Source organism: Nerophis lumbriciformis, linkage group LG06, assembly GCF_033978685.3.
Source record: "Nerophis lumbriciformis linkage group LG06, RoL_Nlum_v2.1, whole genome shotgun sequence".
In the NCBI taxonomy this organism is placed as follows: Eukaryota; Metazoa; Chordata; class Actinopteri; order Syngnathiformes; family Syngnathidae; genus Nerophis; species Nerophis lumbriciformis.
In genome coordinates this window covers 34,938,680-34,963,112 of record NC_084553.2, presented here as the reverse complement: position 1 = coordinate 34,963,112, position 24,433 = coordinate 34,938,680, and the positions used below count along the sequence as shown (strand labels likewise).

Here is a 24,433-nt window from a genome sequence, read left to right as displayed (position 1 = left end):
TCCAAAAATGATTTCATATTGTTAAAATTGGCATACAAGCTTCTGCAGTTAATGTGAATAATTGACAGTTTGTTATTGGAATTAATGTTGGTGTTGTACTGTACTTCTGTATAATATAAACAATTATTGTCCATGTGAGAAAAAAAATGTGTGTCTGGATCTATAGCACTGTCCAATTCCGTCCTGTTATATTCAATGCTGGAAAAGGTTATAAATTGTCTGTTTGATTGATTATTGTTTGTTTGTGTTATGGTTGTGTTTAATTTTTTTATCGTTATTGAAATTTATCCAGCTCTGCTATTTTCCTTATGACTATTACTCTTGCTTCCTCTGGTGTTCCATTTAGTTTAATAAATATTTTACAGTTTGCTGTCCATGTTTGTTGTATTTTTCCTTGTTTTCTTAAGCTACGTGCTTTTCTGGCTATGTCTGCGTTTTTCTTTGTTAAATGTTCATTTATGTACACGTCTGTTCCTTTCAGTTTCCTCCCTTGTTTTAGTAATGCAGTTTTATGTTTCCTATTGACGAATCTCATTATTATTACTGGTGCCGAATTATCCTTCTTCTTATGGAGTGGGTGGCAAGCTTCCACATTTGCCATGTCCATGAATATACCTTTTGACTCCATGAATGTTGCCACTTGCCTGTCTGTGGAGATGTCCAAACTCCCGGGCTCCTCTCCACCATTGGCGGTCACCGCCCGAGCATATGAACGGAGCTTTATATTAAGCCCGGTCAGAAAAACGTCATTTATTCTCGTGTACTGTTCCAGTTCGTCCACTCGGTCCGTTAATTGTTCTATTTGTAAATTTTTTGCGTCATTCTCGACTCGTAGAATTTTTACCTCCTCCACCAGCTGCATAATTGTCTGTTGGTACTGCTTAATGGCTGATACCTCTGCTGTTAAAAATTCAAGCGATCTCCTTATCTCCTCACCTTCATCAGGAGAGAGCACCTTCTTTGGCCCCATGTTGATCTTGGCTGTCGCAGGTGTTCACTGCCTTCGGCCTAGGCTGTCCCCGGTCCCGATAGATGTCGTCTGATGCCCAAGATCTTCGATTGGATCCCGTCTGGCCTGGCAAGCCTCGCTCTAGCCTCTCTCGCGCTAGCCTCGCCGTTGTCACCGGTCTCGTCGCCGCTAGCCGGGTTTCTCCCTCGTCGCTCTGCTGCCGTCACACGCCGCCGCCGTCAACTGCCGGTCCCGTCGTCACGAGGTGGTCCTGCTTCTGCTAGCTGCTGCTAGCCGCTAGCCGGGCCTCTCCTTCGCTGCTCTGCTGCCGTCACACGCCGCCGCGAGAAGCTGTCGCTCTCGCCGCCGTGAGGTGGTTGTCCCACTGCTGCTGGCTGCTAGCCGGGCCTCTCCCTCGCTGCCCCGCTGCCGTCACTCGCCGCCGCCGTCACCTGCCGGTCCCGTCGTCGCGAGGTGGTCCTGCTTCTGCTAGCTGCTGCTAGCTGCAAGCCGGGCCTCTCTCTCGCCCCCGACGTCTTCCGCAGGGTCACTTCGCCACTTCTTCTCACTAGCCTCCTCTCTGTCTTCACTTCAGGTAAACACGCCGTCACGCCAAACTCAAAGTTAGTTTGTATCAATATAGAGTATATATATATATATAAGAGTTGGTTCTTTATTCGAATCCCTGGGAACGAATCCCGTCCCACAGGAAATGCCCTGTGGAACAGCACAGGAAATAACGTAGGTCAGTCTAATGACTGAGCTACGTAATTTCCTGTGATGTCACAAGCAGCAAAAATAATGGACCGGAAAAAACGCCTCAAGGCATGGCTTCATTTTACAAAACAATACGACGAGGAAACGGCGATATGCAATTATTGCCAGGCTTTGCTCTCATGTAAGAGGGGGGGTACAACAAGCATGTTGAAACATTTTCAGAATGCACACAACCTGAACGTTCGAGAACCGCGTCGTGTCTTCAACACGTGGAGAAGCAGCGACAGAGATGACGAAGTGTGCCCCTCTTCCTCCGCTTCAAACCTGCAGCCCCAGCTCCAGTGATAGTGGCGGTGAGTAACTAACGTTAACTGTTGCCAGTTAATTTCCATATTTGCTCACTTGTAGCCTTTAGGCTAAAATAAGGTTACCTCTTATGTCAACCAGGACTGCAGTAATGTTAGCTATACTAATGTTACTTAAGCATAGTCAGTGGCTAACGGTAACGTTAACGTTAGCCTTTTTGTATGTGTCTGATAACGTTAACGTTATCTTGTAGCCTACACCACTCCAGAGTTTGCAGGTCTGCTTTCTTTCTTTCTTTAGTTTATTTCATGCATGAACACACAGCATAACACATCACAGTTTCATATCATATCACTTTATATCATGTCCGAAAAGGAGTAGGAAGAAGTAAAGCTTATTTAATCCTACCCCTTTCCCACTTCAGAGCGTTTACAAATACATACATCATTTACTGACCGTTTTTTATAATAAAATAACATCTGTGATTTAGTATATACAACAGTTGTGTAATATGTAATTAATTAATTCAGTCATTTGTATTATACTGAGACGAAGAATATCTTATTTTCAATAAGGTTGAAAGTATTTCTCATAATTCTTCTTTGTACTTTGTAAGCACTATTAATTTGAACAACCTCTTAAAGTGGATCATATCAGTACAATGTTTAACTTCATTACTTAATCCAGTCCATCATTTAATTCCACATACTTATGCTAAAGATGTGACGATCTGTCACTTCATTTCGGTTTGTTTCCATGTTTTTGTATTTACTTCCTGTCAGTGCTCTTATTTTGTTATATTTCCTGTTGGTTCCGCTGAGCACTGTTTTCTCCTCACCTGCCGGTGATTGGCAGCCGGTCCACACCTGCTGCCAATCAGCAGATGCCTATTTATGTTTTCACTCGAGCACTTCTCAGGGCTCGACGATAGACTATGTTTGGAACTGTTGTATGCAAGACTGCTACATTTCTCTGTTGTTTTATTATTAAAATCATCTTACCTGCTCATCCTCATCCTGGTTCTTGCATCTTGGGGTCACACAAACGGCAGCCATGCGAGTTCCTCACAGTATCGTCGAGCCAGAAGATTGTGTCCTCGCGAGAACCCCTGTCAGCGATGCACAGCCGACCTTCTGGACCGCACAATTTTTGGAGGACTTAAAAGCCAGGTTTGTGCGGTCCCAGCCCACAGCAGGCTCGGACCTTCCCTCTCCGCCTCGACCGCCGGTTCCGGCTCTCCGACTGGCGAGGCCACCGCCGCCTTCGCTCCTCCCGGCTCGGCCGCCGGCTCCGGCTCTCCGACCGGCTAGGCCACCGCCGCCTTCGCTCTTTCTGGCTCGGCCGCCGGTTCCGGATCTCCGACCGGCGCGGCCACGGCCGCCATCTTCCCCGTCGCCTGCTGTGCATCCTGTCCCGGCTCCACGGCAATTGCCTGTGCCAGCGCGTCGACCACCGGTTCCCACACCGCGTCGCATGCCAGTCGCAGCCCCGCGTCGCACGCCGGTCGCGGCGCCACGACGACCAACACCGGCTGAGTGCCCATCACCCGTTCCTGCTCCAAGGCAGCTTCCAGCAGCTGCACCACGGCTGCTATCCCTTCCATCTCCCGCTCATCCTGCCAGTCCGGCGAAGGCTCCAGTGGAGCCCAACGTGATGTCCTTCCTGGCCTCCTGCTGGGACTCGGCGAGGGACGTATCTTTATCCCTCCTCCTGGCCCCCTTCCGCCCGTCCCTGGTTTTCGCACCGGGGGACATAAAAGACCCAGAACTCCTTCTCCCAGTGGTGGACGGCGTCTGGCATCCGCCTAGTGGAGGGGGGGCTACTACCAGCAGCAGTGCAGCCAAGCACACGCCGCTGTCATCCCCGCCATCGTCTCCTACCACGGAGACATCATCGTCTCTTGCCACGGCGCCGCCACCTTCATCTTCTCTGGCGCGCCTTCGCACTGCGCGGAAATCTTCCGCGTCACCGGTGGGACTCCGCACGACACCGCCATCTTCCTGGTCGGCAGCGGATCCACCCACGACCACATCTCCGGCGGGCTTTCGCATGGCGCCGCCATCTTCAGTGTCATCATTGTCGACGACTCCGCCCACGATGACATCATCTCTTGCACGCCTTCGCACGGCGCGGAGGTCTTCCGCGTCACCGGCGGGACTCTGCACAGTGCCGCCATCTTCATCGTCGGCAGAGGATCCACCGACGACGCTGTCATCCTCGTCGCCGCCAGCTGCGCGACCTCCTCCTTGTCGGCCACTAATGTGGCCGTTCCGTGGTCGCCCGCCTCGCCAGTGGCAGCGGCGTTCAACGCGTCGCCGCCACCTGACTCTCCCTCGCTGGCTGCGGGGACACTTGGCCTGGCGACCCTCCGCCATGTCCTCCCTCCTCCCTCCCGTAATTTTTGGACTTATTTCCGTTCTTGTTTCCAGGGAACATTTGGAATCTGTTCCTTGAGGGGGGGGTCCTGTGACGATCTGTCACTTCATTTCGGTTTGTTTCCATGTTTTTGTATTTACTTCCTGTCAGTGCTCTTATTTTGTTATATTTCCTGTTGGTTCCGCTGAGCACTGTTTTCTCCTCACCTGCCGGTGATTGGCAGCCGGTCCACACCTGCTGCCAATCAGCAGATGCCTATTTATGTTTTCACTCGAGCACTTCTCAGGGCTCGACGATAGACTATGTTTGGAACTGTTGTATGCAAGACTGCTACATTTCTCTGTTGTTTTATTATTAAAATCATCTTACCTGCTCATCCTCATCCTGGTTCTTGCATCTTGGGGTCACACAAACGGCAGCCATGCGAGTTCCTCACAAAAGACTTAAAAACAGACACCCTAGTCTTCATATTCAGCTAATTTCCCCCCTAATTCTATGCTGTGTCTGTCCCTCATTTTCCCTCCAGGACAAGGAAGTGCAGTCATTCCTGGAGGAGGCCACACTGATGGACCCCAGAAGGTTTAGATACAGACTGGAGGAGGATGTCGTCAAACCTATCTGTGGGTCCAAGCTAGTTCCACGCCAAGTAAACGTGTTTTTTCCACTGTTGGCGACACGATTAGCGAAGAGCGGGTCAGACATGATCCTGAAAAAGCAGACATGCTAAATTTTTGGAAGAAGAATTGTTAATTGATGACTGTAGTGTTCTTAGTGTCATAGTGTGTGTAGTTAGTATGTTCCAATAGCTGTAGTTAGTATGTTCCAATAGCAGCAGAAGTGCACTTTTTGGAGAGCTGTATTATTTTCAGTTTTGTGCCCAAGGGACTGATTTTATTTAACACTATATTATTATTTATACACCTGTAGTGATCACAGAAACAGGTTTTTTTTTTGTGTTACTGTATTTATTTGTTTTTCTGAAAAATCCCACTTAATATACTTTGGGTAACAACAGTCAATATTTATTTTTTTTATTTTATTTTTTTAGGGGGGTAACAACAGTCAATATTTATTTATTTTTTCTTATAAAATAAAAGTGAGCTTTTGTTAAACCAAATATTGTGTGTTTTTTTCCATATACAACAACCTATCTGGATTCGATAAGAGAATCGATAAGGAATCGGTTCGATAAGAGGATTCGATAATGGGATTCGATAATGGGCTCGAAATCGATAATTTCTTATCAAACATCATCCCTAATCTAGACTACAGGGAAATAAAAGACAAATGTCAACAATAACAACTCTTCAGTAGTAACAGAGTATGACAAATTCTACAAAATAAAGTAATATATAACATTCATTGACTATCGGCAATAAGTTTCTACTTCATGAGATATCATGATCTAGATATCAATTATACAGTATACTCACAATTTTCAGACCAGTACGAATATTTAGTTTAAATAACCTTGTTGTTTTTCTTATTAACTATTGAGATAAAAAAAAATAGTTCCAACAACTTTCTTTCTTTCATTCACTTAAACATGTAAAAGCTACGGTGTGGATGAATGATCAGTAAAAGACACAGAGAAGGGGTAGGATGAAATCCAAGGTTTGCTTCTTCCTACTCCTTTTCAGATGGTGAATTGTGCAAATTTAATCAAGTGATGTTCGTTAATGTAATGTAACACCGGTTTAAATGTAACTTAGATATTGGGTTTCACAATGTAAAGCGCTTTTAATCACTTGAGAAAAAGCGCTATATAAATGTAATTCACTTCACTAATGTTAAACATGTCTGAAAAAAAGGTAACCATAACCAGTTGCTGGCACACGCAACTTCCTCTGGTCAGGAATAATTGTTACATTTATGTTGGTCTTGAAACCCAAAGATGCAAAAAAAATTAGATGGCGTGCAAGTAATATGATTTACTAGCACAGAACAAAAACTAGTGTATAGCAAAGAAGTGCACACAAAACAAAAACTAGTACAGCTAGGAAGTGCGCAGAAAGCTAACACCTCTATGTAGCATAGCTTATGTAGCATGGCTACAAAACAATGGCCAAAAGCACATTTGCAAACATAGAAGATAGTGCTGGCATATAAAGCATCTTGATTTGCAACCAGGAACAGGTGTTTCCTGATTGCCAATCATGGACAGGCAAAGAAGCCAGCGCCCTATAGTGAAAATTAGAGATAACTGGCTATGTAAACTTGTATGAGGACGCTGGACAACTTACTGCAACTTAAAATAATAATAATCAGCATTTAATAAAGTGTAAGCCAATTTTTGGAGTCCATTATTTTGCTAGCACATTTGGACCAGATGTGACACAGTACTATTATTGGGGAGGCATGAAGTTTGTCACTGGTGGGAAAAAAAGAGCCTTTGAGTTGACTTTCTTCTTGTCTTCTTTTTTTCTCCGCTTCACTTGTATAACTGCTTAATTTTTATAAAAACCTCTCATAACCACGTCAACAAGTTTGTTTTTGTCTGTCTTCCAGAATGAAGTCTGCTCATGCGCAGGAACATGGAATGGTCCATTACGTGAAAAGGGAGGGGGAAGCTGTTCAAACATCCATCCATCCATCCATTTTCTACCGCTTATGCCCTTTGGGGTCGCGGGGGGCGCTGGAGCCTATCTCAGCTACAATCGGGCGGAAGGCGAGGTACACCCTGGACAAGTCGCCACCTCATCGCAGAGCCAACACAGATAGACAGACAACATTCACACTCACATCCACACACTAGGGCCAATTTAGTGTTGCCAATCAACCTATTTGGCTGTTCAAACAATCATAATTAATTAATCATTTTAACGTGTTTTGAAACGCATGAATTAAGACCAAAAACAGTAAGTATTGTCTTAAATAGAAGAAAACCTTATTACCCGTTATTCATTTGTATTCATACATTTAAACTTATTGACATTTTATGAATTGGTAGAGTATAATATCTTACAAATCATGTACAAAGTACATACTACCAAATAACATTTAAAACAGGTTTGTTAAAATAGAAAGTAATTGTAATTTATAATGAACTGAGATCTTTAATAAACTGCGATTTAGAACAGTGACAATGGAAATAGGTGAAATCAGAGGTGTTAGTTTATGAAACAAACTTGACAGTGGAATAAAACAATGTAAATCTCTTTTTATATTTAAAAAAAATCATGATTAAGAACAGATATGAGTTGGAGTAAATTATTATTTTCATGTTTGTTTATTTTGTTCTATCTTGTGAAAAAGAACCCGCAAGAAAATTTGCCTTAATATAATTTTGAGTTGAATAACAAATGTAACTGTGTGAATAGGGGACAGATAATATAAGTTTATAATTCCTTCTGCTCATTATCATTTATGAATAATTGTATTATTATGTTGGTTGTTTTTTTCTTGTTTGACCTTTAACAATGGGTTTTACTTGTATAGCGCTTTTCTACCTTCAAGGTACTCAAAGCGCTTTGACAGTATTTCCACATTCATCCATGAATATGGCTGTGTATCTATTGCCTGAGCGGTAGCTCCAACTGCATCATAAGACATTTCTTCCGTACACTCACTCATCATAGATTCTAAGTTAACTGGCATTCTAGACAAACTATCAGCATCAATGTTCTCTTTGCCAGGGCGGTACTTAATGGTAAAGTTGAAATCAGCTAATTCTGCCACCCATCTACTCCCTGTTGCATTTAATTTAGCAGTGGACAACACATAAATCAAGGGATTATTGTCGCTGTATACTGTGAAAAAGGGTGACTAATAAAGATAGTCGCGAAAACGCTCTGTGATTGCCCACTTCAAAGCGAGGAATTCCAGTTTACCTGAATGGAGGTTGTAGTTTTTCTCTGCTGCTGACAAGGTACGTCAACCATATGCTATTACCCGAAGCTTCCCGTCCTGCTTCTGATACAGCACAGCTCCCAGCCCTTTGTTTGAAGCGTCTGTGTGGAGTACAAATGGCTGGGAAAAATCCGGGAAGGCTAGGACAGGTGTTTGAACGAGACACTTTATCAGTTGCTCAAGAGTTTGTTGATGTGACTCCTTCCATTCAATGGGTGTGTGAGATGACACCACTTTTGCACTTCCTCTTTTTGTCCACTTGCCTTTCTTAGGTCGTGACCTCTCCTCCTTCGCTGGTCCCTTGATCAGGTCGTAAAGGGGACTGGCAATACGAGAGAAGTTCTTTATATACTGACGATAGTAGCTCAACAGTCCCAAAATCTGTCTCATCTCACCAACTGTCTTCGGTTTTTTTTCTTTCAGCACAGTTACAGCGGCGGTATCAGCAGGATCCATTTTATTTCCTTCTGCTGATACGATCCTCCCAAGGTAGCGAATTTGAGTTTTGAATAACTCGCATTTGCTTGGTTTCAGTTTGATCCCATACTGTCGCAGTCTCCGCAATACATTCCTCACATCATTCACATGACTTTCGAATGTTCTGCTGAACACAAGTGTGTCATCGAGGTACGGGACACATATTTTGTCTCGGAGGCCCTCTAAACACTCTTCCATGCAGCGTTGAAAGGCTGCTGGAGCATTCATCAAACCGAAGGGGATCCTTTCCCATTCATACAGGCCCCACGGTGTCACAAAGGCTGTTAGGTGCTTGCTATCTTTGGCCATAAACCCCTGGTGATAGGCTTTTCCCTGGTCTAACAGTGAGAACATGGTGTTTCCTCCAAGGCCATCCATGATATCCTGGACTCTGGGGATGGGCTGCCTGTCAGGATGAGTCTTTCGGTTTAGCTCTCTATAGTCTATACACAAACGCAAAGACCCACACTTCTTCCTTACACAAACAACAGGTGAAGCATATGACGAGTGTGACTTCTCTACCCACCCCTGTGCAATCAAGTCTAGCAAATAGTCTTTCATTTCCTCATACAGAGGCTTAGGAACTGACATATAAGTTCGTACTACCGGCTCAGGATCTTTAAGCTCAATTTTTAGCTCGAGCTTCTCAATACAGCCTATGTCACTGTCTGACTTAGAGAAATAATGTGATTCCTCCCGCAGCATGTCCCGCACAACCTGTCTCTGGTTTTCATTTAGACGACTGAGGTCAATAGGGAGATCCCTAGGTTCTGCACTTGCTGGTTGGTCGTTGTGTTGGGCCTGAATAGTATTTACATCAACAGTTGAGTCTACTTCCTTGGCTACACAAAGAGGATACGCAGTTGTAATTAAATGTGCTGTACCAATAACTACTCTTCCTGTTAGCATGATGTCATGGTCAGTGGGGTTTTGGACACTAAGGATGATGTTTGGTTGTGTCCCTTTTTCGACCTGTACTAGTGTGTTACAAAATTCAAGTCCCTCTGGCCACTGAGGATTGTCATCAGGTTCAAAGACTAATGTGGTGGCTACTTTAAAGGGTTTGACATTGATTTTGCATTTTACTTCAACAGCACAATGGCTTGGCACACTCACTCTTTGACATGCAGTTTTCACAAGGTACTCACTTGTTCGCTCAACACTCACTGCTTCAATGAATGCCTTTAATGTATTTTTCTTTAGGGTGGGAAATGCCAGGTGAACAGCCTGTATCAGTTGATTCTCCTCTCCACCGCGAGTCTTGTTTTCTTGGCTGTTAACAATAATACATTCAATTACATTGAAGCCTATTATTGGGCGGGACTGTTGGTTACCTTTCATAACAAGTACAGGAACTTGGATCTCTTCAGAGGCGGCTGCTAGCCTAAACGTAATTTCTACCCACCCTACATATGGCATTTCTGTTCCATTTGCCGCCTCTATTTGCAAGGGGTTATTTGGATCGATGATGTCTCCAATGTCTCTCAGTGTGATATTGGGTAAGTTACATGCTTTCCATACCTCATCAATCGCTGATACCTGTGAGCCCGTGTCCCAGAGTACTTGGGTTTGCTTCCCCTGCAGGTAGCAGTCGACGAGACATTTTTTTCCAACCAAATCTGTTACTGTTTGCTGTTTACTTATTACTCTTCTTTCTTGGCCAGTTGTTGTATTGCATGAATACTTTTTGTGTTTACGGCTAACTGTGAGTGGGTGATTAAGGTTAATGTTGTGTCCTGACAACTTATGAATCCTTATGGATGGACTCTCTGATTTGTAATATCTCTGTCTTGAGGTCTTTCAGGAGCACAATATCTGCTTTGATATCCCTTAGGTCTGACAGCACATCCGGGGGAAATGCAGCAATGTTTTGTTGAGCTACGTATTTCTTGTCTCCACTTACATCACTCGACTGGACAGCATGGATGTTTGTGTGTCGTTGTGGTGTAGCTTGCTTCTTTTTCTCCTGTTGTTCTCTCTCATTAGCACACGCCATGTTGAGCCTCTCAAGCAGTAGTTCGTCTGAGGTGGTTGGTGTTAAAAGGAAAGGCTGGAGGTCACTTTTGATGTTGTCATTTTGTAGGCCTGTTAGTACTGTGTGCATAAACATACTTTGGACTAGCGCGGGATCATACTTGAGACTAGACTCAGCTTCTTGTGATGCAAACAATATTTTCTGTCTTAAGTCCATTGCTCTGATTAGGAAGTTTTGTGGAGTGTCTTTATTATTCTGAACCTCTGTGGTTAGTTGCTTGTACAGCTCAGTTGCACTTCTCTCCTGGTAGTGGGAGCGAAGGATCCTCCGTAGGGTGGGAAGAGACAGGTTACTTTTACCCTCAAGATAGCTTCGCAGTTGGAGGCCAGGTACAATGGCTCTGATAACAGCATCCACTATTTCCGATTCATGGTAACGCTTACCAAGGCCATTCTCAATTTGACGGGCCAAGCTAGAAAATGTCAGTCTGTCCTTTTGCCCAGGTTCTCCAATTTGGCCTGCGATTTTATAGTCTTTTAGCCACAGTGGGTTAGTGACATGGACAGGGGCTGTGCGGACTGACACTGTGTCCTCGTTAACATTACTTGGCGTGGTTTTGTTTGCTAATCCTTGCATTTTTACCTGTTTCTGTTGCACCATAAGTTTTAGCTGCTCTATCTCACTTTTCAATTTTTCTTGTTCCTCATTATTTTCTGATGTGTCACTTTTACCAGTACGTAACAGGATTGTTATTTTGTCCATCAAGTTCAATAATTCTGACAACCCTTTATCTTCAAATTCACACAGTTCATCACGTTCAATATAGTGAAGGACATGGGAAACAATAGCATTGCGGGTTTTGCCAACAATGTAATCTCTATTTGTTCCAGAGATTTGAAGAAAGTCACTTACTTGCATCAACTGGTCTATATTCAGTTGAAAAAGTGTTCCTTTGATTTCAAATTGCAGCATCTCTACCTCTGACTTCATCTTGGCAGGTGAGAGACAAGTAAATAGTTTTTTTTTGTTGTGTTGCCTGTTACCGTGGACTTTGCTGCTCCCTAGTGGACACAATGCACCTCAGAATACGCGCTTTCCTTGGCAAGGCTTCCACTCCCACCTTAATTGCAGTCTCTCCAACCTGAGTTGTTTTTTTTTTTATATGAGATGGTAGATGTGCGGTGTCTTCCCTGATTTGGGGATGCCAACCTCACCTCTCTTATCCCAGCGGTGCCTCCAAAATGTAATCGCCCTGAGAAGGGAGATGTTTCAGTATACAGATACGAGGACACAACTTCGTTCTGCTCACGTCTGTATTGACTGACAACAAATCAAACACCAAACATGTACAAGTACACAGTATTGTAACAAACATAAAATGCACTCCAGTATTATCATACATATTTTACATTCAAATAATCGAGTAGGTTTTCCTGTTCTTTGCACTAATAGACTTTACCTTAGTGTAACAGTATTTGAAGATGTCTCAACCAGTAAATACAAAGGTTCACCCACTACAGTAAGCTTATATTGTTTTAGTAACAAAAGTCAATTATCATTACATAAGATTAAACAAACTACACTGAATTAGTCCCAGAAACTGTAGTAAATACACATTTCATCAGCAATATACACAGATTAATAATTAACTACGCACAGTACCTTTCTATATATTTAACACTGTTGATGCAGTTAGCATCTGCTTTGTCATCGGCAGTGCTATTAGCTTTAGCATTAGCTTGGTCATGTATAAAGCCTTGTCGACTGAAAAGACACATATCATAAAAATATACTCTTTCAAACATGTTTAAACTCTATAAAGATACATTCGGGGGTAAAACTATTTACATAAAGACACTTGTACCTGAGAAGGGAGATGTTTCAGTATACAGATACGAGGACACAACTTCGTTCTGCTCACGTCTGTATTGACTGCAAGCGGGAAGTCAGGTGTCCTCTAGTATAGCTCCCAGCACAACGTGCCCCCTGCTGGAGCCGTCCAGTACTACAATGGCTCTTATTAATGCTGGCATTACAATAACATTAGCTCCATATTCTACAAATAACGGTGCTTTACTGTTGTCATTAACAATAAACATTTTTAAGTTGCGAATATAAAATGGCATAGTAATACAACTCAAGAGCTTACTTTGCTACTTACTATCACTGTATTCTACTAGTAACTAAATTTACATCCTGTCACATCAGCACATTTGCATTTCTGAATAATCATATATTGTGTCTAACTGGGGCTGCTGAAATTACCCCCCTTTCTTCAGCAGCAGCCTCAGTGATGTAACCAGGGACCTCCCAAATAAATACAGGAGCACGTGGGCTGGACTTGAGAGCGTAGGTTGTTTCTGTAACTAGAGTACAGTCCAAAACGTCTCTCCTCATTGAGCAAAATTTAAGTCTGTCTCTGCATGATTCCTTGCTTCTTGTCTGTTTAATAGATGTCATCAGTGTTTGAACCTGACACTGTTGCACATTGTGGACAAAAGCCTGACTTTTTATGAACAATTCGGTACATTTAATTTTTTAAATCATATTGTTTTGTATATGATTGCTTTGTATTTCATTTACTTACTTTTCATTAAAAGAACTGTAACCTAATATTGTCTGTTTATTTCCATGGTATCAGTATCGAAATATAGTAAACCACTTCTCCATACGTCATCAGCCTGATTGTATAAACTACCCTGAACTGTGAAATATGGTGGAAAGACAAACCATACACTTCTACAGGAACCTGTACATCCAGGTACCAGAGGTTCCAAGAACCAAAGGTTCTTGAACTGGTGGAAAAAGAGAGATAAATAAGAAATAATCTGCGGGCAGTCAAGTTTGTTAAATGCAATGTTTGGCCATACAATAAGTGGGGGATTTTTTTTTGTTAAAGACTAAAAAGTGCAGTATATGTTGAAAAGGTTAGTATTCTGCCGCGGTCTCCAACCTTTTTTCATTTAAGAGCTACATTTACAAAATAAAATTGGTCCAAAGCTATTTTTTTTGGTAACTTTTATTTAAATAGTGATTTCAACCCCCCAAAAAAGAATTGTCATAGCATGAACAAAATGTTGATATCCACAGCTCACATTTTGTATTAACATTTTTTGTTCAACTGTTTCGTATTTATACAGCATTTTTTTTCTAATGCAGGTGTTTCAATCATGATTTCAACTACTTTGGGAAAAAAATAATAATAATTACTTTAGGGAAAGGGATTAGTTCCTGGATGGATCTTACAATGCAGTCTGCTGAAAATGATAGAAAGTGCCACTCTACATAGCAACTGACGCTGTGATCAAAGATGGAATTGCTACAAAACATTTTAAGATATTCACCACACCATTGCCGTCTGGCGGCTAAAGTGGATCGTGCACCCCAACATGCCACCCCACGCCCCCCTCTGATTCATCATGTTTCATGTGTCAGGTAAACAAATGGGGCCATATGAATTTCCTTCCTCCACTAAATTACTCTAAAATATACTTTATTTACTTTCACCCAATCAGTGCGGTCTTTGTCTTTATGTTATTTTGTGGTAATTTGTCAATAAATAAAGCCTGTTTGCATGGAACAGGTATTAAAATACAGAGTTTAAGCAAATATTCTTTCACCATTTGGTGAGCTACTCAAAATCAGATGACTAACTACTAGTTGGAGACCCCTGCTCTATTTCAACTCAGATGTACATTTGAATGGAAGCTCTTTTTCATATAATGAAATGATTAACCTAAGAATAGTTCCCTACATTTTGACAGATTAACGATGAAGAAGTTATGCGAACGACCACTGCGTCAGCTGCTCTTGCCACGACTTTGTGCACAGCTTACATAATGCGGTTTCTCATATGCATAAATCAACACCAACGAAAAGGAAATACATTCTAAATATGACATTTGGATAAGAGCACCGACAATTGTTATAAAGTGTTGGCCACAAAATGAGAGGAGTGTTTAAAGCCCCAAGTGCGAGTCAGGGTGTTATTTCAAGTGGGAGGTTAGTCAGATGTCTGGACAGCTTTTGGAGCTCAGAGTGAGATCCAAGTCAAGTTGTCTCATGAGAAGACAAGATCTGACGATTAGAGGCCCCAAAATGAGGATCTAGCGGCGCTACTTTCATGGACAACTGGTTGCCATGGCGTCAAATGCCAGCCACATGTTGGAGGCTGCCTTGGAGCAAATGGACGACATTATTGCAGGTAAGATGTCTTTTTCCTACCTCATCACACTCATTAAGCCATTTAGCTAAATTGGATTAAAATTGTGTACTAACTGATGCCATGATACACTAAACTACAGTCTAATGACCTCTTATGCATGCCACAAATGTGCAATAAGAGTTCTGGTGTGAAAACTAATAAGGAGATTGAAATACTAGAAACATCTCCCCATATAATATAGCACAGTTCCACACCAATGCATACTAGGATCACAATAATAAACACATTAAATCAAAGTTAGCAATATTATCCCTATAAAGTCAGGATTGTTTACTCAGATATTGTTGAGATGTACCTATTTTTTTGCACCAACATGCATATTTGGCCCCTTTACCCTACTTTGACAAAGAGGTGATACATTTTCAGCATTGCAGGCTGTTAGTTTGAACCTGCGAGGGTCAGAATGCCCATTTCTATTAATAGAGGCAACACTCCATCCATTTGCACACTGCTGAGGCCCTAACACGCCTGAAAACAGCTTATCAGTAAGGTCACAAAGGGTCAAATGGCAAAAGTCTCATCCTTAATTTTAGGATCGAAGCAGCGGCGTCCCTTTCTGCCCAAGCTTTGTTATTATAGCAAGGCGTGAATTAAACCTATAATTTGAGGGTGCGTGAAGTAAAAGTGGACTTCATGTGATTCTATTTACATCCACTTAGGCTGCACAGTTGTGCAGCAGTGACTCCAAAAGGCAGAGCCAGGAACTACTACTCAGAAGAGAGGAGATTCACTGCATAGTAATAATAATAGTAATAATAATGGCTTTAAGTAATTGTCATAAATATGATTACATTAGAAATAATAATGAAACAACAATACTAATAATAATAATTATTAGTATATGTTTAACAGGCAGCACAGTGGCACAGGGGTTAGTGAGTCTGCGTCACAATACGAAGGTCATGAGTAGTCGTGAGTTCAATCCCGGCCTCGGGATCTTTCTGTGTGGAGTTTGCATGTTCTCCCCGTGACTGCGTGGGTTCCCTCCACCTCCAAAGACATGCACCTGGGGATAGGTTGATTGGCAACACTAAATTGGTCCTAGTGTGTGAATGTGAGTGTGAATGTTGTCTGTCTATCTGTGTTGGCCCTGTGATGAGGTGGCGACTTGTCCAGCGTGTACACTGCCTTCCGCCCGATTGTAGCTGAGATAGGCTCCAGCGCACCCCGCGACCCCAAAGGGAATAAGCGGTAGAAAATGGATGGATGGGATTATACTATTAACTCCACTATGATAATATAATAATAATAACTATGGTGATTTATCATTTTTATTATTAAAATGTGTTAATTGCCAAACACAAATTAAATTTAAACAACTACTTAAAAAAAAAAAAAAATTAAGTACAAGTACAAGATGTTTATTACAGTCATGTTGTTATCAGTTCCTGTATTTTGTACTATTATGTATTATGCTTTAATTTTTCGTTCTTTTTCTCGTTGGTTTTACTTTGCTGTGCTTTTCGAAAAGCCTGTTTTCCCTTTGTGCACTTCCTTACTGCACATGTGTTCTTGTCCTTAATAAAGAGGACTCTTACCTGCACTTTGCAGGTCGTGACCATTACAGCGGTGTACATCTGCGCTGCATCGCTAATATTCTTTCCCTTTTTATGATAACCAAAATGCTATTATAACCTACTATTAAGAATACATCTCTGAAATAAAGGTAACACCAACACAAAAAAGAAATAATCCGAAGCGATGGCTTTTTGCCATAACGCTCAGGAGGCAAATGATTTTTTACAGTTTTATCTCAGAGTTTGCATATTGCTGAAGATAAGCAAACTGGTCTAACACAGAATGTGCCTGGTAAGAAAAAGCAAGAGCTTGTTGAAAAACACTTATTTTCAGATTTCATGTAATTAATCTTGCTTTGATTTAACTTTTAGTAGTGTATCTAATGCAGTTATACACAAATATATTTATGTTACTTAAGGATAAAATTAACCCTTGTATTATGTTAACCCTTGTATTATGTTGAAAAAAAATGACATTGATTATGTTGCGGGTCATTTTGACCCGTACTGTGTAAATGCACTCAAAACAGTCAAGAAAACAGGTTAAACCAATAACAACTTTATTTTAGGTTATATAAACCTTTAGAAAAGTGACATACATCCATCCATCCATCCATCTTCTTCCGCTTATCCGAGGTCGGGTCGCGGGGGCAGCAGCCTAAGCAGGGAAGCCCAGACTTCCCTCTCCCCAGCCACTTCGTCCAGCTCTTCCCGGGGGATCCCGAGGCGTTCCCAGGCCAGCCGGGAGACATAGTCTTCCCAGCGTGTCCTGGGTCTTCCCCATGGCCTCCTACCGGTCGGCCGTGCCCTAAACACCTCCCGAGGGAGGCGATCGGGTGGCATCCTGACCAGATGCCCGAACCACCTCATCTGGCTCCTCTCGATGTGGAGGAGCAGCGGCTTTACTTTGAGCTCCCCCCGGATGACAGAGCTTCTCACCCTATCTCTAAGGGAGAGCCCTGCCACCCGGCGGAGGAAACTCATTTCGGCCGCTTGTACCCGTGATCTTGTCCTTTCGGTCATAACCCAAAGCTCATGACCATAGGTGAGGATGGGAACGTAGATCGACTGGTAAATTGAGAACTTTGCCTTCCGGCTCAGCTCCTTCTTCACCACAACGGATCGATACAGCGTCCGCATTACTGAATATGCCGCACCGATCCGCCTGTCGATCTCACGATCCACTCTTCCCTCACTCGTGAACAAGACTCCGAGGTACTTGAACTCCTCCACTTGGGGCAGGGTCTCCATACAACTCTAGACAGACATTCCACGACACAAGTGTCCAGATTTTACACACCAGTTCATGACCCTAGATGAGGAAAAGTCACCAAATTTCAGCAAGAAAAAGAAAGGATAACCAGTACTTTGATCAACACAAAAACTGAAATGGGTCAAATTGACCCTTAACATAATACAAGGATTAAGGGTCGATTTGACCCATTTCAGTCATACAATGTCTGTCTAGAGTTGTATACAAAGATGATGTTGCGGGTCATTTTGACCCAGATGCTTTGATGTGGGTAAACAGCTGTTCAGATCCAAAATAAACATGTCTCTATGATGTACTTTTTACTTTGATGTACAATTGTTTGTAGTTTGATTGCCTCCGAGACCCAGAGCCAGGTGTGTGAAGAGAGGGAACTTTCTCACACTTGTCCTTGTCACTGTTCTCATGTCATCTCTTTGACAAACTCACCAAAAATGAGCTCCAGAATGATGACATCTGAGGAGGCTTTATCACTGATTTTTAACTGGGATAGTGATGTAGAGGAAGAGATTTCAGAAACAGAGGATTTTTCAGAGACAGAGGACAATGTTATTGCTGATCCAGATTGTCAATTTTCCTACGATGAGGAGGATTCAGAGGACGAGTCTGCCGTTGTTCCTCCAACAGATGAAAACCAAGGAATGCAGCAATCATCATCCACAGAGGGGACAAGGGCATCTAAGGACGGTAATATAAAATGGTCATCATCACCACACCCAAGCCGAGGCAGACTATCATCTTCCAATGTGATCAAAATGACTCCCGGTCCTACAAGATTTGCTGTCACACGAGTTGATGAGATTCAATCAGCATTTCAGCTCTTCATATCCCCACCAATAGAGAGGATTATACTGGAAATGATCAACTTGGAGGGGAGACATGTGTTTCAAGAGAAATGGAAGCCACTGGATCAGACTGACTTGCATGCTTACATTGGAGTTCTGTTATTAGCTGGAGTGTACAGGTCAAAGGGAGAAGCCACTGCAAGTCTATGGAATGAAGAGAATGGAAGGCCAATCTTTCGTGCAACAATGTCTCTGGAGACATTCCACATGATATCTCGTGTGATCGGCTTTGACAACCGCGACACCAGAGCTGGTCGACGTGAAAGAGACAAACTAGCTGCGATCAGAGATGTGTGGGATAAATGGGTTGAAAATTTACCTTTGTTGTACAATCCTGGTCCCCATGTTACTGTAGATGAGCGCCTTGTTCCATTCAGGGGCGCTGTCCTTTCCGACAGTACATGCCCAACAAGCCCGCCAAGTATGGCATCAAAATATGGGCAGCCTGTGATGCAAAATCCAGCTATGCATGGAATATGCAAGTATACACTGGAAAGCTACCTGGAGGAATATCTGAGAAGAATCAGGGGATGCGTGTGGTGCTGGAAATGAGTGAAGGGCTGCAAGGTCATAACGTCACATGTGACAATTTCTTTACATCCTACCGCCTTGGAGATGAACTTCAGAAGAGAAAGCTGACCATGTTGTGAACAGTCAGAAGAAATAAGCCAGAACTTCCCACCGAAATTCTGAAGATGCAGGGCAGACCTCTGCAATCCTCAATATTTGCTGTCACTGAGAAAGCAACAGTTGTTTCATACTGCCCAAAGAGAAACAAGAATGTTCTTGTAATGAGTACAATGCACACAGATGCATCTCTGAGCACAAGAGACGACATGAAGCCACAAATGATCCTGGATTATAACTCCACCAAAGGAGGAGTTGACAATCTGGACAAAGTCACAGCAACATACAGCTGCCAGCGCAAGACAGGCCGTTGGCCTTTGGTGATTTTCTACAACATTGTGGACGTGTCTGCTTACAATGCCTATGTCCTGTGGACTGCAATCGACCAGAAATGGAATGCCGGCAAATTGTACAGACGTCGGCTTTTCCTGGAAGAACTCGGCAAAGCACTTGTCACTCCCAAGATCCAGACGCGAGCCAGGCCAGCTCGATCCCCAGCAGCTGTCATTGAAAAGGTCAAACTCAGGTCACCCAACCCAACCTCACCCAACCAACATCCAGTAGACACAGGTGGAAAGAAAAGGAAAAGATGCCAGGTATGTCCCTCCTGAGAGGACAGTAAAACAAGTACCTCTTGTGTGAAATGCAAGAATTACATCTGCAGAAAGCACACAGTAACATTCTGTCCATCATGTGGAGAGCATTGAAAATGTTGAAGAAAATTTGGAGAACAATGAAAATGTTGAAGTTCGCTGGGATGAAGTTAAAGTATTTCTTAAATATAGTGTTGGAATTAAAAATGTATTGTATGTCACTTTTCTAAAGGTTTATATAACCTAAAATAAAGTTGTTATTGGTTTAACCTGTTTTCTTGACTGTTTTGAGTGCATTTACACAGTACGGGTCAAAATGACCCGCAACATAATCAATGTCATTTTTTTTCAACATAATACAAGGGTTAAGTCATGACATCACTGTTGACACGTGTGGATGACTATATATGTTCATACACTACAGCAACATATCATCAAAACATTAAACATTTTAAATGAACACATCTCAGTGTCAATCCAAGCTGTAAGTATCATTATCTTTCTAAAGGAAGAAATGCATCTAATTAGATAGACCGCAGTGAACCAGCATTAATGCAGAAAAAAAAAAGTGTTCTCTCTTCAGGTAAAAGTGGAGAAAAGCTCCTTAGTGGTCAGCAGCCATTGGAGATTCAAGACTGCAAGTCCCAGCACCAAAAAACGACATCACGAGTCGAGTCCACTTCAAAAGCACCGGAGCCGACTGACATCGTGGAGGCACTGCTGGAGGTGGAGGGGTGTGATAAAGAACATGAGAAACATGCACTGGCCATACAGACGGGGCTGCAAGAAGGCAAGGTGAGTGTTCACACACACTAATACAAGACTATAAGAACATTCAGCACAGACTACAACTGGAGTCTTTGTGTTTTATACTTTGGGCTCTGATCATCAACATCTGGACCAGCGTGTCCTGAGGGAGTTAGGTGAGCGATGGCTCTAATGAGAACCAGAGTTCCTGTTCAAATACAAGCAGTAGCACCCCCCCCCCCCCCCTTTACTTCTCTTCTTCCTAATATCTACATTTCTTTTGCCTTCATTTCCTGCAGCAGTTGCATGTCTTCTGCTTTGAATTGCTATGAACTCTACACTCCCGCAGCTTCCTCCTCCCCCTCATCTTTTACGATCCCCTTTGCTCGACACCACATCTGAGGAGCATGTGCAGCAGGGAGCTCCCCCCGAGCCCCTGTAGTTTTTTAAGACCAAGGAGGTACTTCAGCCTCAGTGGCAGAGAGCAGCGGAGGGACCGCAGGAAGCACAGAGGACGATGAGCGCGGCCAAATTGGACTTTCTGTGCATATCGGAGTGGTGTTGAGAAAGAGAAAAGAGGTAGGAGAAGAAAAAAGGGAGTCAAGCTTGGCATCATTTGAGTTATTCAGCTCAGCTCGAAAAAGTCTGCCTGGACACACAAACCACACAGGGCCTCTCGGCACTGTCAACAACTGCAGCGTGGATGGTCTGCGAGACCAGTCCAGAAGTGCTAGGATTTATCCCTGTTGACACTGGACTCTGTTATACTCCTGGCTCCATGCAGCATTACACGTCAATTGTACCCAGCATTAAGAGGTAGGGCTGAAACAATGGGCCTGCACAATGGAGAATGACATTGACTTCTACAAACACTTTGCTTGGCTTAGAAAGGTAGGACGACATCCACATGCATGACACCCTCTTGGGCTACTTCTGCATACAAACTTGCTTTTCTTTCTACAACAATGAGAGAAACTTGTATTTTATTACAAGATGTAGTGATGAATTGTCGTTCTTAGTCGAGAGAAGCTGATGCAAGACTGTTTTATTTTAAACATATGTCAATTACGAAACTATGAGTGTTGGAAAGATGACCGGATGTGCAAGTGAGCTTAGATCACTTCCTGCCACTCAAAACATAAACATGCATGGTGTTAAGTCAACACGTGACGCCATTAGACGCTCATTAGTCAGCCAGCTGCGTCCATTTGGTTACAAAAATAAACAACTGTCAGGATGACCTTTTGCGCACATTTTGTTTCATTTGTTGCACAACTCTAAGCAGAATTCTATTTGCAGAATGTTTATACTATTTGATTGAAATTCGAATTTAATTATAATAATTATATTATAATATGAAAATGCATATTTGGACTAAAACAAGTTCACAAGAAAGCAATTGCTCAATATTAACATTTTGTAGAGCAAAATAGCAAATTAAAATATTTAAAATATGAACTAGCAAACCTTCTAGACCAGGGGTGTCAAACTCAAATAAAGAGTGGGCCAAAATTTAAAACTGAAAAAAGCCGTGGGCCAAGGTTGAACAAATTAAACTTTTAAATAGGGACCCAAACAAGTTTTGCATTGAATATTGAACAAGCAAGGCTTATATAACTTTATAGTGACATGCAAAATCGAGTTTCAAATAGTAATAATAAAAATAAAAAAATATCAATGGCATATCAAATACAATTTAAATAAAAATGGAATGCCTCTTTCTATTTGCAGCCTTCTGAGGTAAATATCAACATTAACTTTTTCCACAGGCTAATACATTTGAAAATAAAATAACAATGAATAAACCAACCATTCAGGACTTTAAACGGCTCAGTTTGCAACACACTGATCTAATCTGATGTGCCCAAGCCAGATACTTGCCATCTTTTCTTGGATGCTAGTTCATTAATGTCGGGGCTCAGGCTTTGAGCTGAGGCAACCTTCATTATCTAACAAAGGTGTTCATCAGTCATTATATCTCATATTCCACCCGGACCACAGTCTTGGGGGCGTGCCTTAAAGGCACTGCCTTTAACGTCCTCTACGAGCTGTCGTCACGTCCGCTTTTCATCCATTCTATAATGGATGAAAACATACACACACACACACCTTGTAGCGTCCCGGAAGAGTTACTGCTGCAAAGGGTTCTGGTTATTTGTTCTGTTGTGTTTATGTTGTGTTACGGTGCGGATGTTCTCCCGAAATGTGTTTGTCATTCTTGTTTGGTGTGGGTTCACAGTGTGGCGCATATTTGTAACAGTGTTAAAGTTGTTTATACGGCCACCCTCAGTGTGACCTGTATGGCTATTGATCAAGTATGCATTGCATTCACTTGTGTTGGTGCGTGCAGAAGCCGCACATATTATGTGACAGGGCCAGCACGCCGTTGGACTGGATGAAAAGCGGACGAGCTGTATTTTCGGGAGGGGCAATAAAATTTAGGAGTCTCCCGGGAGGGTTGGCATGTATGAGAATTAGCGGTGGATGCGGTGTTACCGCGCCACCGCCGTTGTATATAATCGGCGGGCCAGCTCTAGTGTTAATTTGATATTGCCTCAAGGGCCAAATTAAATTACACGGCGGGCCAATTTTGGCCAGCGGGCCAGAGTTTGACACCCATGTTCTAGACAATCACAACAAGTCCCACCGGAGATCAAACCTATTTTATCTGCCTCACAGAGCAATGCACGGTGCACAGTATCTCAATTAAAGGGGACTGTGACTTATAAATGCTGTTAACTGTTGGATATTCAAATCAAACATTCCAAAGCATCAAATCATACAGTTCATGCACTTGGGCGTGAGCTTGTAGTTTTGGATGCTTTTTACTGTGGTGGTTTGCAGTCTGGCTACATTGTGACGTTACAGCGAGATGGACATACTAATTTAGAAATTAAGTCACAGCCAGATGTGGGTGATCTCTGTATGAGGCCAGCTGAGTTTGAGGAAACACAAAAGCTAGGATAAATTACTATTTTCATCTATTTTCGGCATGCACACAATAACACCAATGTGCGACGCGCAGTGACATAAATGCTGCTGTAAGCTCTTTATTGACACAGAGTGGGAAGGTGTACCTAATTTGGTGACCGGGTGAATATATACAGTATATTGTTTAAGAATTTTATCTGTGTGACTGTCTGTAACAAACAGCGGTAATGACATTTAAGATATTTATTTAACAGTGTACATTATACAAATACTTTTGGAGCGAGTGAGGCGGGTTTCATTTACAATCTGGGAACACCTGCACCAACATCTTGCAGACATATGCACAAAGTAGGTTACAAATGTGACTGTGGAGCAAATTTTATGCGGAATTTACTCTAATACACATTACATGGTAAGTAAATAAGGACATTTTAATTATAAAGCGCTTTTCACAGATAAAATCACAAAGCACTTTGCAAAACATAGGTGAAGTAAAACAACAATTCAATTAAAACAACGGGGGCAACATCATGAAAAGGATAAAAAGTGGATTAAAAATTATAGTTAAAAGGTGCATTAACTAAAATCTTTACAAGACCACAATGAAGTGTTTTAAGCCAATTTTAAGGGAACATGTGCTTTTGTATTATTATCAGTGATGGAGCAGGAAAGGGCTAGAAATACGTTACCGGTAAAATTTTATATGAATTGATTAATTTGTACATGCCCTTTTTCACAAAAAAAATGGTCCCCTATTAATCGCCGGGCCCTACTCACACATATTTTCTACTAAAATATACTGAATGTAACTTTCTGCAAATTTGGTAATAATATACGGGACTTCATACTAGAGGAACAAATGAAAATAATTTCTTGAACTTTAAATTTCAAGTTTACTTTAAATTTAAACTGCTGAGGGCACCAGATAGGCGTTCATCTACTTTTTAACATTTAACTGTGGTGTCAGTAAGAACTTTATATAAGAACGTAAACATCACTAATCATCATCAGTTTTCCACGTTGTCGCCC

The 24,433-nt window shown here is 42.3% G+C and overlaps 1 protein-coding gene across 2 annotated transcripts in view; it reads left to right on the top strand.

Annotated features, from left to right (window-relative positions):
* Nucleotides 1–20,974: 20,974 nt before the first annotated feature.
* Nucleotides 20,975–24,433, top strand: part of ppfibp2a (PPFIA binding protein 2a) — a 44,239-nt gene continuing 40,780 nt past the window's right edge. For both annotated transcript variants that reach the window (XM_061964205.2, XM_061964204.2), the window contains exon 1: nucleotides 20,975–21,364. In XM_061964205.2, coding sequence (XP_061820189.1) covers nucleotides 21,317–21,364 — 48 coding nt within the window. In that variant the 5' untranslated portion in view covers nucleotides 20,975–21,316. The remainder of the gene's footprint in view (nucleotides 21,365–24,433) is intronic.